This window comes from Lepidochelys olivacea (assembly GCF_965140295.1).
Source record: "Lepidochelys olivacea isolate rLepOli2 genome assembly, chromosome: 9".
Classification (NCBI taxonomy): domain Eukaryota; kingdom Metazoa; phylum Chordata; order Testudines; family Cheloniidae; genus Lepidochelys; species Lepidochelys olivacea.
Genome location: NC_140419.1, coordinates 85,969,553 through 85,987,746, shown reverse-complemented (window position 1 = coordinate 85,987,746; position 18,194 = coordinate 85,969,553). Strand labels below are relative to the sequence as shown.

The 18,194-nt window shown below is 39.4% G+C and overlaps 1 protein-coding gene across 5 annotated transcripts in view; it reads left to right on the top strand.

Annotated features, from left to right (window-relative positions):
* Positions 1-18,194, top strand: part of LOC311526241 (prefoldin subunit 3) — an 80,393-nt gene that overhangs the window by 35,684 nt on the left and 26,515 nt on the right. For 2 of the 5 annotated variants that reach the window (XM_084639077.1, XM_084639079.1), the window contains 5 exons: positions 267-387; positions 5,623-5,646; positions 5,793-5,849; positions 6,126-6,233; positions 7,209-8,353. In XM_084639077.1, coding sequence (XP_084495203.1) covers positions 267-387; positions 5,623-5,646; positions 5,793-5,849; positions 6,126-6,233; positions 7,209-7,223 — 325 coding nt within the window. In that variant the 3' untranslated portion in view covers positions 7,224-8,353. Of the gene's footprint in view, positions 1-266; positions 388-5,622; positions 5,647-5,792; positions 5,850-6,125; positions 6,234-7,208; positions 8,354-18,194 lie in introns of those variants that run through there. The other 3 variants (XM_084639083.1, XM_084639078.1, XM_084639082.1) reach the window with 3 other exon arrangements.

Below are 18,194 nucleotides of genomic sequence, written 5' to 3'. Positions count from 1 at the left end.
AAACTGTCGTAAGAGCAAGAACACAGATCAGTGACAATTGGAATAAGTTAGCAGTGGAAATGAGATTTTCCTATATCAGAATCTGTGTAAATTTCTGGTGCCTACATGAGTTTTCATCTGTAGTAGTGTTCAGTTTTACATGTCCTCTGATTTTTAATTATCTGCTTATATAGAAATTCTTTTCAGTTTCCGGTCAAAGTTGTTATACTTTTATGCAAGAGCCTGTTAACTCTATGGGGAAGCTTAGTTCTGTAATTTCTTTTTAGGTCAGACATGCAGTGGAATCAGCCTACAGAGAAGAAACTTACTGGCGGAACAAACTGGCAGGCAAAAACAAGCACATCAACTACATGGAATCATGCCCCCATTCCTCCTGCTCCACATATGGTAAGTGGTGGTGTTCCATTTCTGACTTCAAATTGTGCACCATGAAAGTAAATACACTGCCTTTTCCACTGATACGAATTTTTTAAAAAAAGTACCAGAGGCTATTCCAATTGAGGGGGAGAATTGCCTATGGAGCAGCTCCACACTCAGTGACTTGAAGGGGAGTCAACTTTTTCTCCTCTGCCTCAGAAACTCCTGGTTTTTTGGGTTGTGCTGAGACTAGGATTGTGCAGTTAAAACTCTGTTCTTTTAAATTGTCTACAGATTCAAGAAGACCCACTGTATTGGTTTCCTTTGTTAATATATGAAAGGTCTATAAGGACTAGAAGCTTTTCTTAAATAAAAGCTTTGCAGCAAAAGAAACTGGTGAGCAAGTTCCCTGTTCACCAGGAAAAGTCTTCTAATTGCCAGTGGGGAGTGTATTTGTCAAGACTCAATGACAAGGGGAAAAACAATACCTGAAAATGACAGAAGTTGTAAATGATGTTTTGTTTCCGTTTTCACCTAAAAGTTTAGTAGTGATTGGACATCTAATATAGTGAATACCAATGAAAATGAGGTAGGATCAGAGGCTGAAATAGGGAAAGAACAAGTTCAAAATTATTTAGACAAGTTAGATGTCTTCCTGTCGCTAGGGCCTGATGAAATACATCATGGAATACTCAACTTGCTGACTTAAGAGTTATCTGAGCCATTAGCGATTCTCTTTGAATAGTCATGGAAGATGGGCAAGGTTCCAAAGAATTGGAAAAGGGCAAATATAGTGCCAATCTATAAAAAGGGAAATAAGGACAACCCAGGGAATTACAGACCAGTCAGCTTAACTTCAGTACCCGGAAAGATAATGGAGCAAATAAATAAGCCATCTATTCGCAGAAACTTAGAAGATAATAGGGTGATAAGTAACAGTCAGCATGGATTTGTCAAGAACAAATTGTGTCAAACCAACCTAATAGCTTTCTTTGGGGGGGGGGGAGGATAGCTTAGTGGTTGGAGCATTGGCCTGCTAAACCCAGGGTTGTGAGTTCAATCCTTGAGGGGGCCATCGGCGGGGGGGGGATTGGGAATTGTGCCTGCTTTGAGCAGGGGGTTGGACCAGATGATCTCCTGAGGTCCCTTCCAACTCTGATATTCTATGATTTGACAGGGTAACAAGCCTTGTGGTTAGGGGAAATGGTATATGTGGTATATCTTGACTTTAGTAAGGCTTTTGATACTCTCACATGACCTTCTCATAAACAGACTCAGGAAATCCAACCTAGATGGAACCACTATAGGGTGGGTGCATAGCTGGCTGGAAAACCATTCCCAGAGAGTAGTTATCAGTGGTTCACAGTCAAAGCTGGAAGGGCATATCAAGGGATCAGTTCTGGATCTGTTCTGGGATCAGGGATCAGTTCTGGATCTGGCTCTATTCAATATCTTCATCAGTGATTTAGATAATGGCATAAAGAGTACACTTATAAAGTTTGTGGATGATACCAAGCTGGGCGGGGTTGCAAGTGCTTTGGAGGATAGGATGAAAATTCAAAATGATCTGGACAAACTGGAGAAATTGTCTGAAGTAAATAGGATGAAATTCAATAAGGACAAATGCAAAATACTCCAATTAGGAAGGAACAATCAGTTGCACACATACAAAATGGGAAATGACTGCCTAGGATGGAGTACTTCCGAAAGGGATCTGGGGGGTCATAATGGATCACAAGCTAAATGAGTCAACAGTGTAACACTGTTGCAAAAAAAGCAAACCTCATTCTGGGATGTATTAGCAGGAGTGTTGGAAGCAAGACATGAGAAGTAATTCTTCTGCTCTACTCCACGCTGATAAGACCTCAACTGGAGTATTGTATCCAGTTCTGGGTGCCACATTTGGGGGTCCCTCAGGAAAAATGGGTGCCCCAGGGGCAGAAGCTCCTACGAGTTCCCCATGAGCCCTGGTATGTGCCGCAGAGGAAGAAGCTTTTGAGCTCAGGCTGCCTGGAGCCCTGGCAGGAGGACGGAGGCGGAAGCCCCGAGCTCTGGCTGGAAGGGGGGAGCCCTGATCCTCAGTTGGAGGGGTAGTGGTGAAGCTTCAGAGCCCGGGCTGCCCCAGCTTCAGCCGTCGGGTGCAAAAGCCCCCAGCCTGGCAGAAGCCATTGCAGGAGGAAGCCGTGCCTGGACCTAGAGCTGCAGGAGGAAGTTGCGGGGGGGAACTGAAGCCTGGAGGCCAGCTCCTGAACTGCTGCAGCGTGGAAGTGAGGGTATACCACCCTCATTTTTGCACTTCCTCTGGAGGTGGGTCTGATCTACCCACCAAGAGCAGCCATGCAGGGGAAGGACAACTCCTGTCTTTCTCTAGCATGGCCGCATTAGCAGGTTAGAGCTGGGCTCCGAGCAGCAGGAGAGCTCAGATTGCACAGGGTAGGGTTGATTTTGTGTGTCTGTGACATGGTTTTCACAGCCATGCAATTAGTAGGGCCCTACATCTGAAGTAAAATTGAAAAAACTGGGTTTGTTCATAAAGAGAAGAGGAGACTGAGAGGGAACACAAGTTTTCAAGTACATAAAAGTACATTGTGACAAGGAAGAGGGAGAAAAATTGTTCTCCTTAACCTGTAGGGATAGGACAAGAAGCAATGGGCTTAAATTGCAGCAAGAGCAGTTAAGCTTGGACATATTAGGAAAAACTTCCTAACTGTCAAGGTGGTTAAGCACTGGAATAAATTGCCTAGGGAGGTTGTGCAGTCTCCATCATTGGAGATTTTTAAGAACAGGTTAGAGACATGCCTAGGGATGTCTAGATGATAATTTTAATCCTGTCATGAGTACAGGGGACTTCACTAGATCTCTCGAGGTCCTTTCCAGTCCTATGATTCTATGACTTGCAGGAATATTAGCTATTGATTTTAGTATGCCTGCCTGCATACCATTGAAAAACTTACATTTAAGGGCATTTTAAAAAAAAAAATCTAGATTCCAGTTTTTCATTTTTGAGAAGGACAGAAATTAACAATGTTTGTTTGCTTTTTGGAGAGGGTACAGTTGTCTTAAGGTAAAACATATCTCACGGGATAGTTAGGTTTGTTAAGAAGGGACCTAGTCCATCTTGCTGCTGAATCCTGAGAGGACACATCTCACATGTAATAATTGCCATTCCCACTTGTTTTGTCCCTGTCAGGCTTCAACAGGGCTGTTTAACTACTTCATTGCTGATAATACTTTGCATTTTATAGTCATCTTTGTGTAGTTCTTGGTATAGCACTCTGTCTTATTAAACCATCTCAAAGCACTTCAGTAATGAAACTTATTGTTGTCTAGGATGCATTAATTATTCAGATAAATACTAGAAATGTTTCTCACATGGCAATAAGCTGACTCACCACTGAGGAAATATGACTGCCAGAAATAAATCCCAAATAATTATAAATTGAAATATTCAGTTACAACTATGTTAAACCAATAGACGAAGAGCGGGAAGCACCCATAGGTTATATCTATCCCTCCTTGTTTAGACAAACTAATAAAATGAAGGGAACAATTAAATAGTTAGGACTGATCTTTAATTAAACTTGTCATCTGTTTCTGTTGCATCCATGGTTTAGAAACATAACTTCTGAGTTTCAACAAATCCCTTGAGAGTATGCAAGAGACATTGCGGCAAGGGTAGATTGGGAGAGGGGGATTTGACAGTTCACTGCTTCATTTAGTACATTTCTATGTTTTTAATGTATCATTTAAAGTTCTTTTTATTGAGTATTTGAAATACTTAGCCTGTATAGAAAAAATACAATTCCAGGTCTTGGATAAAATTTTCAAAAGGGCCTAACTCCCATCTTCAAGGTTCCTTATTTATTTAAATACTTCTGAAACTTGTGTGCCTTAAGCTGTTTTGGGGGGTTTGGGTATTAAGGAAAATGTTCTGGGGTTTATGTATTTTATGCCTCTTGCCTTTAATACATAGATTATACTCTTGGAAAGATGAGCAAATGCCAATTTTTGTCGGTTTATGGTTTGTTATGCCCAGCCTAAATCTGGTCAAGCTTTGTGATGGACTGTAAATCATCCAGTGGCTGAGGCAAAATAGCTATGCCAGAACTCAACAGTAAGTGGAAAGTCCTGAGTTAAACATTCCATAAAGCAACCCCCAAAAATTCAAGGAATAGTTCTAAGCATCGTCGTCATTTTCAGTAATAACTTCCTGTCAATATTCTGGATGTTCAACAAAAGATATGGAAAGATGCTATGGATCTATTAAAATCTGCAAAAGCCTGATTGTTGTAGAACCAATAATGGGAAATGTTCTTGGATTTATTCATTCTTGTCCTGAACATTTTTGGAACACAGAATATCTTCCTACCCTTGCATACAAATGTGCTAATTGTATCCTTGAAATAGCTGCCCTGGTTAAAGAAGTAGAACTAGAATGTTTATTTTAGTAAGTAAAACAATCAAAACCTATCAAATGGCCAAGGGGATTTGGAGAGCTACTGTGTGTTCCCCAAGCCCATGTACAAAACACATACTCTTTCATATCTGTCATGCAGATGGAATCTTCTAGTAGTGATTTTAATATCCACTATAACTTAACAACTGTTAATAGTGTGCACACTTCCCATTAGGTCACAATGGGACCACAAGACCATGGATGTAGCCCTGTGTAGAAATGAATCCCTAGATGGTTGTTCCTGGCACTGATTTCCTCTTCCCCTTGCTCCTGCTCTTCAGTCTCTGGGCTCACTTCAGACACCTGGTTCCTTATTGTAGGGCAGAAAACATATGGAAGCTGTCTTTAGGCTAAGAATCTTTTATGCTACTTGAGCATCCCTTCCTCTCCATTCCTCACTGCTTTTCATGAGTGATCGAGCCTTTCTTGCTCTCTTCTGTTCTCCTCCTCTTCTCCTAAAATAACTATACTGTGCCTGTTTCCTTAAGGTCTGAAAAGCAAATAAAGGTTTCAAATATGGCCTCTGTTATTAGCCTGAAACTAGTTATTCTTTGCATGTTAGAAAAGAAAAATTCTATCCAAGTTACATGGTACAGCCTGTTGAATTAGCTGCTTTTGCTTTTATAGCACACTGCATTATATTGTTTGTACATTTATCCATTCTAGTTAAAGACTATATTCTATTCACAATGAAAAGCATGGAGATAGCTAAATTTCAGTACTATATCATAACCCATTCCTGGGTTAAGTTGTCTGGTTTCAGTACCACTTCAATAATTTTCTGTCCTTATTCCTTTTTGGTATGCCAGAATGGAGTACATTATCCTGGATATGTAAGTTACTTTCTTGTAAACTTGTAACCTATTTTAAGTACTTTACAAAATATACCTTTATATTTTGTAAAGTCCCTTACTAAATGTTACTAGTAGAACTGTATTTTAGATAATTTCAAGCATTATTTTTCTTCTTGCTATTAAAGGTACCTGCTCCAATGACCTACCCAGTGACTACACCTCAAGTGCCTGTGTATGGAATGGTAAGGAGTTCATTGTTAACTGTATTTTCACACTTTTGTAAATGTTATTGTATATTTTAATTGTTTGCCATGTTTTAATATGCTAATTTGTTTGTGTAAAGAAAGGAGCATAAACCAACTAAAAGACCTGAGACTACATACCTGTTAGTTCTGTTGTGCTGATTTCCAGTATATAACATACAGCACAAAATATTAAATATGAAGTTTCCAAGATTAATTTGAGTTTAAAATACTTCTTTGATTAACTCTTTCCCTGTCTTTCTCTATACCTTACAGGTACCTCCTCAGATTGGTGCTGCTCCTTTAATGGCACCCCAGCCAATGATTTATACACAGCCAGGTCTCCGGCCAACTAATCCCTTTGCGCCTGTCCCTGGAACACAGGTAAACACTTTTTTTTTTTAATTATTTTTTTCAATGTGAACTTAAAAGATTAAGGAAAAGTTCCAGTCTTAGGAGTAAGGGAATGATTAAAAAAAAAATAATGCACTTCAGTGAACTATCCCAGCGTACACCGATGACCTCCTAGTGTGCCTTTAAAAAAGGCAAGTCCAGCTTTTGTTCATATTGTATAGGTCTCCAAGGTTTAATGCTGTTCAGAAAAAAATTGCCATAAAGATTTAACACTGCGATCTAAAAGGATACCTTAAAAAATACAATGCTAAGTAAAACTGGACTTTCTTCCTTCCCAACCAGTGTTGCAATTCTGAACTCATTAGGGCTACAGCCATCTATTTCCATGCTTGTACGGGTTACTCTCATCTGTGTAGCAACTCGTTGTAGGCACTACAGCCTGGAGGGGAAGAAAGGGAGGAGGTAAATGAATGGAGAACAACTGAGCACAGGTTACTGGTCAACTTTGCTGTGAAAATCCTTGCCTAGAAACTTCAGGCGTAGGTGAGATGTGAGGGCAGTGTTTGGCTTCTAGGACTAGCCAGCCAGTCGTTCCCTGGATGAGTTCAGCCTTACACAACACAGCAGGCAATGAATTGATGTCTTCTGCTGGTTTGGGCCCACAGTTGGAATGATAAAATGTATAAAGACCACATTTTATGTGGGGAGAAGATTCTCATTAATTTATGTGCTCCATTGGGATAACATATATTCATGCTCAGCTGTGAATTTAACTCCATCTATTTGTATCATAACCCTAAATGTTTGCGTTTTGTGATTTTAAATAACTCTCCATAAGAAACCAAATAAGTAGTGCACTGTCTTCTACCTCACCCCCCCAAATAAATCCCGGTTGTCAAGTAACCCAAGTTAACTGTTCTGCTTGTAAATACGTGAATTGATTCATTATTCTGTAGAAATAGTGCATTGAGTAAACAGACTTAAACTTTAATTTCTGTCTTACAGATACAGTTTATGTAGAGCAGCCAAAGCAGCAAGATACATTGACGACCAAATACTGGTAAAAAGAAGAGATTGAAAATTCAGTGTTCTCACAGTGCAGTCTTCAGCAGGGCATCCACTTTCCCTGTGTAATATAAAATTACTTCTAATTGCAATGCTTTAGGGATTCTTGTTTATAACAGTCACTATGGTATGGAATCATGTTTGTTCATTGGTTTTAGACTGTATGACTAGCTTCAGTAGAAAACCAAAATCTTTGAAGCTAAAGGTCATTTTAGAAGACGAGAAGAATCTGACTTTAAGGACCTATACCTTCTGAAGAGGGGCTTACTTACATAATAGCTTTGCAACTTTATTCATCAACAGATGGCCTGTAGAAAGTTGACTGAGGGCATAATATTTCTATTTATTTTATTTTCTCCCTAAACTGTGTGGCTGTTGTAATCAAGGCACAACTCAAATGAAGTTGAGCAATAAAACTTTCATATGCTCTAATAAAGTACTCTGATAGAGTAATGCTTGTATTATCATATAAAGCCAATATTGTGTGAAATCAGACAGCTTTCTCATATTAGAATAGCTTCTTATAATTCACAAATTTTATACTGTGAGTTTTAAATGCTGTGAATCAACTAACTATATATAAAAACAATTAATGGAAAACTGGTCCATTGGCATTATGACAGTGTGTTATATTGTCAACTAAGAGATTCAGACTTTGGCATAGGCTTGAGATCTGTCTCCAAGCAGGAGAAGATAGTAGTATGTTACAGAATAGCATGTGCAGCTTCCAAGTGATAGCTGTACTTCCTTACAGTATCTTTTGTGCACATAGCAGCGTCGTTCTTAGCTCTAGCAGGAGTTGCCTTTATGTCACAGTAGAACTGCAGACACATCCAGCAGCAGCAAATTGGAGGGATTAGCAAACCTTGTTGCTGACCACTAAAGAGGAGAAATGTCCACGTTTGAGTAGTTTGGCAGTTTAAAAAAAAAAAAAAAAAATCTTTTCGGACTAGGAATTATATTCAAGATATTGTCCAGCCCTTGACTATAGCTTTTGCCACTTGTTCAACAAATCCAGTCCTTACAATTGCAAAAAAGTAATTATTTTTAAATGTGTAAATGTGTTAGCTTTTAAGTACATTTCTTTAATGCTGCAGTTTGTTTTTCTGTTGAATTTTCAAAATAGAAATACTGTATTGCTTAAGAAATGTACATACATTTCTTTTACAATAAAAATCTTGCAAACCATTATCTAATCTATGAAAAATATTACTGCAGTTTAGCTACGCATATGCAAAAATGATTTCAAAAATTAAAGTTTCACTTTCATATTTATTGAATAAAATATTCCATAAAAATACCTTAGAATGTTGGATTAAAAAATACAGCCTGATCTTTCATATCTTCGAACACCTGAAGAATAAAAATGATAACATGAAAAAAGTATATAATTTGACATACATACAATTCAGAACATGTTTCCAGAACTTTAGTGGGAGAATAGAAGAAAAGGGAAAAGTGCTATTATATCATTTAAATCTCACTGTGGGATAATCTTAAACTGGGTCATCATAAAAGGAAAATAAGCGTCCTTGTTATTTACATCAGTATAGTAGTGACTGTCTTGTCTTGGGGCTGTTACGTTAGCAATAATATCATTAAGGGTAATTTACAGATGCCAACATGTCATTTAGTAATCTTGCCAAATTCTTCTAGAGCAAACCTTTGAAATACAGCACTTAAATTCTATAATACCCTTTTCTCTAGGTATCTTTTTGTTTGTTAATTTTGTGCCAAGAGTGTAAGGGGAAATATACTTATTTCATAAAAGAAATATACTTTTTGTCAAACGAAATGAGAATTTTTAAGTCCTTTTGACACATGTATTTGAAATTTGTAACCACTAACTTTCTGTGAAATTAAATGTTGCAAATGGAACAGATGTATTAAGCCAAAATTCTGGACATGTATTGGCAAAGATATAAACTGGACTAACATACAATGATTAAATATTGAAATTTGAATTTAAAGGCTTTTGGCTTTAATCCCCTCTTCCTGGGTTGACCAAAAATATTGTATAATTAGTTTTAAGCCAGTGAATTCTCCAGTGCACAGAGTGGCCCTCCACATGCTGGGGAAACATACCCATAACTTGAAGTGAGTCATAATGTTTCAAACTTTATTTGATATAGGGATGAATTCTATTGAGTTTACTCAGCCTTTAAAGATCTTGCTTCCAACAAATTCTTCTGTCTTAAATCCAGTTTAGATCAGTACCTGTGATAGACTAGTATGTGTTTTTTAAAATAGTTAAGCAGTAATGTTAATCCTCAGAGGTTTTGAACAGGTATTGTCTTGCACTGTAAAGTAAATATCAAGACTTTTTTTCCTGTAGCAGATTATTTTGTAGTACTGTTCAAATCCATTTTAAATTATATCCCTCTTACGATTCATTTTAAATTATTCAAATGAATTAACAGGCAGACAGCATACATTCACTGTAAATTTATTGAAGAGCTACATTCTCATTAGCTAGAATGTACTTGTTCTGTACTTCCTGCAGTCAAAAATAGGCTCAAATACTTTAAAATTTCTGATTCGCTAGAGAAATTTTAGTGACTTCCTTGGGCAGCTTTCCTGTAATCAGACTGTCTGATAAGTTTTATTTAGTGTTAAAAAGGAAAAACAGCCACAGTGTACATCTTAAACATTTTATAAACTACCTTCCCTTTAGTCTTGTACAGCATTTGTTGGTGCATTAATGGGTTTACATAAAAATCTTGTTTTAGTTTTATCTTTGAAGAAATGGTGGTTTTAGCATATTTCTGACTTTACAGAAGTGTACAGAACTGCTTTTAGCAACTTCCTTGTGAACATATTTTAACATGTAAAATGCTGGAGTATCATTTTTAGCCCATAACGTATGGTTTCATAAATTAAGAATAATGTAACTGCAAGGAAACAAGACACTGTCAAGATTCTTAAGGCTCAGTATTTGCCCCTTGATCCTCTGAAAGACACTTTTTGTTGTAAAGCAGAATTATCCCCATTATTGGGGACCATATGACTTTAAAAAAGGCCTTGCAACCGTTGCAAATAGTAGCTGGTACAAGAGCAAGACAACAAAGGACTTGTATGTATATGGCATTGTCCATTCGCTCCCCTACTAACCCTGTTTTTTGTGATTAAGCATCCTGTTCTTAGTGCTCTTCAGCTCCTTTCTCTCAAAATCAGTGAAATCTGAGGAGTGCCATGCATTTCCATCATGTATTCCTGTGGCACTTGTGACTATCATTCTGCCTAACAGCTGAGATGTTAACACTGTTGCAACCCTTTTTTGGGAAGCAAGTTAATATCTTTCTGATGGGGCACTCTACCACAGAATCTATTGCAGGAGGTAGGATGGAATGTGGTAATATTGAGCTTCTTGGACTTGAAAGTGTCTCTTTTTAATGTCCTTAACGTAGGTTATGAATTTGCCTCCAGGAAGTTCTCTACTTTAAATTTAGATTCCCAACTAGAATTATGTAATAGAGAAATTTTAGTTCTATGCACATAGTGGTGGGAAAAAAAGTAGGGTAAAAATAGTGAGCATACTTTTTGTAAAACGTTGAATAACCTCTTACTACAAGATTGAATACAGGGTGTGTCCAGATCTGGATTTTTGATGTCTGGGGGGTGTGTGTGACAATTTTAGAGTATCATGCACTGTGGATCGGTGCTTTATTTGTAAATAAAAGGGAAAACTTTTTTCTTTTGGGTAGTTTGTATCGTAAGGATAACATCTAACGGCACTGTGTACCAGTCATTTATTTCCATTTTAAAGATTATATTTTTGAGTAATGGAAATTGTACATGTTATCATTTATACATTTATTGGTAGAGAAATAGAAAAGTTATGTTGCTATTACTCTGAAGATGTATTTGATTGTCATGTATTGCTAAATACATTACTGCATAGCTTTTTTTCCACAAGTATCTCGTGCATTTATTTAAAGAGATTGTAATAACTGGTGCAGTTTAAAAAGAAAAAAAGATGATGTACATTAGGAATCCTCCTTCAGTATCTCAAACCTATAGCCTTGTGTTTCAAGTCTAATCCTTTACCTGACATTTGGCTGGGGATTTTGTCATATAGAGCACTGGCGCAAAAAAAAGGTGCTGAACAGATTTATTCGTTTGGGATTATTTATTTAATAGCTCTTTCATCATTTTATATGTTGCATTTTCCCCATGTATAACAGGTTTGTGCCTTTTATTGGGTATTTATTTAAAAGGAGCTTACTATAATGTAGGAGATTGTTTTTTACAGGCTTATTCTTGTATGGCTGTTTCTTGAAATCAGTTACTTTCCATTTTATAATAATGGCTACAGAATGTGTGGAAAACAATTCATTGACCATAAAACTGGGAGGGGGGGGGGGTTTAAAGATACAAATTCTGCTAAATAAAACATTACATAAGCACAAGACTGGCTATGTTGACATTTAATTGTGGCACTTAATTTAACAACATACAAAACTGTTTTGGGTTTTTTAAGATTGTTGCTCAGATTCATTCATTTGTTATTGAAAGGTTTTGAAAAATAAACTTTGGCACAAATAAGGTGTGTTTATTTTTAATGTGTTCCGATATTTAAAGCTTGTTTCAAAATTGCTATGAGAGAGTGGAGTTAATTGTTCTTGCTTCATCTTCCTAAACAGAGTGTGATAATCAAAGGCTGCTTAGTTTGTTATATTTAAATATAGTTGTGGCATTATGCCTTTCTTGCTGATGACATTCAAGTGATGCCTGCTTTTTTGTAATTTAAGGGTTTGATCCATCAGAAAGTCAGTCCGGTAAATGGGAAGGTCAGTTGCTTTGTTGAAAAATAACAATTTTTCTTTCCTTATGCAGGCTAATCTTTAATGGGGAACTATTCAGTTAGTCACTAAACTTTGGGGGGGATTTATTGAATCACTGAAAATAAAGTATATTAGACAGACAGTTATCCTCCCCTAAACTTATCCCCATTTGGGATCATTGTCTGTTTGCATCTTGGATGCAGTAGATTTTAGTCAGCACAAATCTACACATATGGATTGCACAAAATACTCTGCCTCTGAATCCAGTATAATAGAAGCAAAAAGGGGCAACATCCTCAGTTGCGTGGTTTTGTTATGTACACTGTTAACTAGAATCCCTGACACAAGGACGTGCAATTCTTATTCTTAACAGGTGGCTGACATTTGTAACCAGTAAATTGCCTTTACTGAGTTTTTTTTTCATTCTCGAAAAAATAAAATTGCTAGTTTTTTCCATCAGAAATTGCAGCATTAGGCAACTTGTTAGTTTTTTATTGCTTGCTTTAAACAATCAGCTAATGTCAAAACTAAGGGCATAAATCCTAACCAGGCAGTGTTCACTGCGGGTAGGTATGTAAAAGCCTCCAGAAAACAGCAAATGAAAGGCAAATCCATTTACACATTGCATTCTTTGGATTTTACTATTTTTGGTTTATTGTTGCCAGGGAAATGTCTTGCCTAAAGTTCGTATCATTTGATGTCACAGAGAGTTGCTCTTGGAAATGGTTGTTAAAAACAACTGGCTAGATCTTAAGCTGAGCCATAGGTAGCATGAACAAGACACAGTAGCAAAGAACACAAAACCTGTCTCCATCCATATGTTCCTAACACTAACTTAGAAAGGTTTTTCAAAGTTTCCTATGAGACCAGCACTTTAAGCAGCAGTATTTTGAACTGACTGCACTTTGGTGCAAGTTTGTTAGAAGATTTGTTTCAATTAATAACTTTAAGAATGTGCAGTCTACTATTTCAAGTACTGGGTCACTGCCAGCAGGTCACATTCTAATACAGAGGCACAGTAACAGGAAAAGCTTTTTATTAATTATAAAGCATTTTAGAAAGTTCAGGAAATCAAGCTATTTGGTTAACCAGCCCTGACATACATCTGTGCTGTGGAGCTGTTCCATGGAATGTTGTACTCTCAGAATTCTGTGCCAAAACATTAACAAATCCACACAGTATTTTAAAATTCTGTATATTTTTGTCAAAATAACACAATATAATCATCCCAGTTTCAATTATTTTCGTAATTTATTTCAACATAGCTGTCAACAATATAGACAACAGCAAAAAACAATTCCCCCACCAGCAGAATTAAAGAAACTCCTACTACAACTCAGTTCCAGTTGGGGAGTGCTGGAGGGGCCTGGGGTGGGGGGCTCTCAGAGCCCTGACATCTGAACTCCCATCTCCCCCTAGAGCCTAGCTGCGGGGCAGCCCCAGCCCAGACACCACCATTCCCTTTCCCCGGATCCTAGCCATGGGGCACCACCCAGCCCTGAGACCAGCATTGGGCAATCAGTAGGCACACTCGGAGCCCAGACACCAGCATTCCCCTCCCCCTAGAGCCCCAACATGGGGAAGCCCCAGCCCAGATACCAGCACCCTCAGAGCCTTTACTCCCCCCAAACTTCTTTACTGTCCTTGCAGGGGATGTGGTGTGATGCAGACATGTCCTTCCTCACTCTTTGCTAGAGCTGGGTCTCTGGGGCCCTCACCCGTCACTGCAAGAATGAGGATCAAGCAGAGTGTGCAGCCTCCAGCCAAGCTGGGTGGGGCAAGCTGGGCTCTGCAGAATCCAGCGGTCCCAGGTGGCAGCCAGCAATTCTGCAGCCCCAATTCTGTGGGGGAAACAGGGAATTCTGTGAAATTCTGCATTACGCAGTAGCACAGAATTCCCCCAGCAGTAAAATGTATGCCTTGATCTTAGAAGTGGAGCTTTGTGGACAGTTCCTTGTACCTGCAAATAGTCCATGGGAGTTGACTGTACTCAGCTCCTAAATATTCACTGTAACTAAAATGAAGATGTATTCTTAACTTATTTATATTATCATAGCACCTAGGAACCTTAATCATGGACCAGGTCCCCATTGTGCTTGGTGCTGTACATACAACAAAAAGACAGTCCCTGCCCCAAAGAGGTTACAACCTAAGTATAAAACAAGAGACAACAGATGGCTGCAGATTGACTCACTGGTGGGAGTTTACAAGGAACAGAGTCAATATTAGCATGATAGGCACATTTTGTAGGCCAGCAGAAGCCACCTTTAAAATCTTTATTATGATTAAACCTTAGGATCAGCTCAATTTCATATGTAACCATAAATTCTGTAATCCCTTATTCACTACCCTTTGTTAGTTTCCTTATCCCTGTTCTGACTTTCACCTTTATCTGTGCCCAGTAAAGAATATTTTTTTGTTCACTTTAAACAAGAGCCCACGGAAAAACCAAAAGGGTGAGATTTTCACACTGTTACCATAACTCTGCTCCTGCTGAAGTCAATGGGAATAGTGTTAGGGCCAATCCCACCTCACAGCTACAAATATATGTTGGCACTTGTCTATTGCTTTCATTCTTAATTACAATTTCAACATTTTTAGCTTCACTGATTGCAGTTGACCCTTCTTGAAACATTTTGGACATATACTGTATACCCTTAACGCTTTTTATTTTGCTAAATACTTTGACTATAATTAGAACTTATTTTTACAACACATACAGAGATCAAATAATGAGGGGGGTTTGGAAACAGGTACTCTGTAGTGTGGTTTAAAATGAACGATACCTTTTTAAAATGCACAATAGACTTGGAAAATTGTCAATTATCTGAATTTCCGTTTGTTTCTGCACTTCATTTATTTCCTACTAAATTTTTGTTGAATTAAAAAGTATATGTAAGACTCACATCCACAAAAACTCTGGCACCTAAAGTCCAGATTTAGGTGCTACTGTGGCCCACAGAATTCCTGCACAGTTGCCACAGAAGCCTCTAAGGTGCCTAAACTCACTCCTCACCTAAATTTAGATTGTGACAGTCCCCAGTGTGTATAAGTTTCTGCCTCTGCCTGTGCATGCACATTACTGCTTCTAGCAGGCATGTGGATGCTTATCTCACCTCTTAAGCCCTACCACCATCTTCAAACCAGGTGAAGGTAGGCAGGGCAATACCTACCTTGCCTTTGAGATGCAATCCAGCTCTACAGAAAACAAATATGCTGGTTTGGGTCATTCTCGGTCTCTAATGTGGAAGCTGTTCCATTTTGTTTAAATATGTATTGGGCTAGAGACAGAATGATTCTAGTCCAATGGTTAGGCCACTCACCGGAGGTGGGAAACTCCTTTTCAAATTCCTTCTCCTCATCAGGCAGAGGGGGGAAAGTGAACTGGGCCCTCCTGCATCCTGGGTGAGGACCCTAACATTGGGCTAAAAATTAAAGAGGCCTCTTTCTGGGCCCCCCAGTCTCTTTTGTGTGGAGTTAGGTATACACTGCCACTGTTCTTGAAAGAAACACTTTACGTGCCCAACTTCAGGAATGGGTGACAGTTCATGGCTGTGGATCCTAAGAAGAGATAGGTGCCTCCCTGCAGCCCAGACTTAGGGCTAGTCTACACTTGAAATACTACAGCAGCACAGTAAAGCCGTAGCACTTCTGTGTAAACACTCATTACAGCCACGGGTGCGGTCTTCCTATTGGTGTAGTTAATTCACCTGCCCAAGAGGCGGTAGCTAGGCCAATGGAAGAATTCTTCTGTCGACTTAGGGCTTGGCTACACTTGCAAGTTAGAGTGCATTAAATCAGCCCCGGGCGTCCACACTGGCAAAGCACTTAGAGTGCCTGGACTCTGCAGCTGGAGTGCTCCTGGTAATTCACCTCCACAAGAAGCATAGAGCTTGCTGCGCCCCGGCTGAAACGCCCGGGTGTCAGTGTGGACGATGTGTTGCATTACTGCGCTGTGATTGGCCTCTGGAAACGTCCCATAATCCCCTGAAGTCAAGTGGCCGCTCTCGTCCTTGTTTTGAACTCGGCTGCAGGCATGCGGATATCCCCTTTCAAAGCTCCGTTTCTGATCAGCCGGCTGCTTCTCTGCCCCGGGACAAAGCAAACCGTTACTGTGGAATGCCGCTGCTGTGAGTGTGAGAGAGAAAGAGGCGGGGGGAGGGGAGTCTGCTGCTGTCTGAACTTACAAGACAGCATGCTGATACACTCTGCCCCCCAAAACACACTGTCTGTCCCCCCACATACACACAACACACTCCCTGTCACACTCCACCGCCCCCACTTTGAAAAGCACGTTGCAGCCCCTTGCACACTGGGATAGCTACCACAATGCACTGCTCTTTGTGGCGTTGCAAGAGCTGCTAATGTGGCCACGCCAGTCTGCTTGCAGCTGACTAAACACACGGCAGCGTTTTCCTTGCTGCGGTCTCCAAAGGCGGGTTTAAGTCCCAGCGCTCTACAGCTGCAAGTGTAGCCAAGCCCTTAGTGCTGTCTACGCTGCAGGCTAAATCTGTTTAACTGTCACTCAGAGGTGTGGATTTTTTACACCCCTGATCAACATAGCTGGGTTGATTTAACTTTTGAGCGTAGACCTGGCCTTAGACACCTAACTCCCTGAGAGGCAGGGCTTAGGACACACCCCACACTTCAGCATCTGCTGTTGGTTAGCTTAGGTGCCTCCTTGCCTAGCGTGCTGGCTTTTGTGGATTCTGTTCTCAGACCTCTATCTCTTCCCACTGTGTTTAGAGAGCACTTAATGCAGGGTTTGTGGATTCCACTGGGTGGCTAGGCACCCAAAAGTTACACATTACAACACTGAGTGTGGATCCATCCAGGCCTAGTCTTTTTTCAAATACAGCAAAGTTGTTTTTTATTACTGTCTTGGTTTAATAAACCATTTGCTTACAATAAGTGAACTGGATTCACATACTGAAACTTAGATTTGGTCCCTGAATGTCCATATCTTGTTATACTGTATTGTTGTACGAGGAGCTGAAAGCCCATGCTGTCAGATGGGTGTGGTGGTTGAGCCAAGCAATCAACCATCTGTGCAGTCTTTCATACAACCAATGAAAGTGTTGCATGCATATTAGCTGTAGAGTAAGCGTGGTGATTGAGCCACGTCTGATGTGAGGGTAGACCTATGCCTGGCTGAAGCTGTACACCTCAAAGGTGTAATTCGTTAAATCAAAATGGCTGAGGATTTAAAATGTTGGCTGGTAACAGACCATGAATCTCAGTGATGATTGAACCTGCTGATCATTTAAACAGAGTTCTCAGCCATTCCTGTAGCTGTTTCCATCATTTCACACTGACTCAACAGCCATGCTAGGCTTCAGAGTGACACACAGTGACACTTCTGGAATCTTCTTATGTAGGTTCTTTCACTTTCTTTTGAAAGGAGGAAAAATGTAAGTATTTCAAAAGCTTAGCAACTAAGTGAGAAATTAATTTTTCCTCATCTGGCATCATTATTTTTTCTTACCACATGGCCTGCGCCATCTCAGAAGTTAAGTCAGGGTTTCTGTTGCCCTCAAATGGAATAATTAGTGAATTGGAAAACACATCTGTCCTAGTCTCTTGTTCCTAATTGCGCAGGTATCCAAATCCAGACTGACAGTTGTGGAAGTACAGAACACTTATCTGTCATGAGATTAATCTTTGGAAAGAGTAAATTAAATTGTATCCAGGATTAACAGCAGTAGTTGTGCTGGCAGAAAGTACAAGGCCACTCTTCTTAAAAAAGCAAAATAGTTTTCAAAAATTGTATATTGTACTTGAGCAGCATCTGTTTGGCAGAGATGTCCTTGAAATGCAGTCCATAAATCTCTAGAGGGACTTTGCAACTAATTTATACTTTCCTCTCTCTTTTCTTCCTACTCAGTTGGTGTGCTCGTAATAGCTTGGCTCCATCACTGCACTCTTCTCCGAAATTGCACTGCTAAACAGCCTTTGGCAAAGATATTCAAAAATAGGAGCACAAAGTTAGGCCCCAGAATTGATAGACTCAAGGCCAGAAGGGATCATCTAGTCTGATCTCCTGCACATTGCACACTACAAACCTCACCCACTCCCTGCTGTAATAGGCTCATAACCTCTGGCTAAATAATGAAGTCCCCAAATCTTGATTTAAAGTCTTACA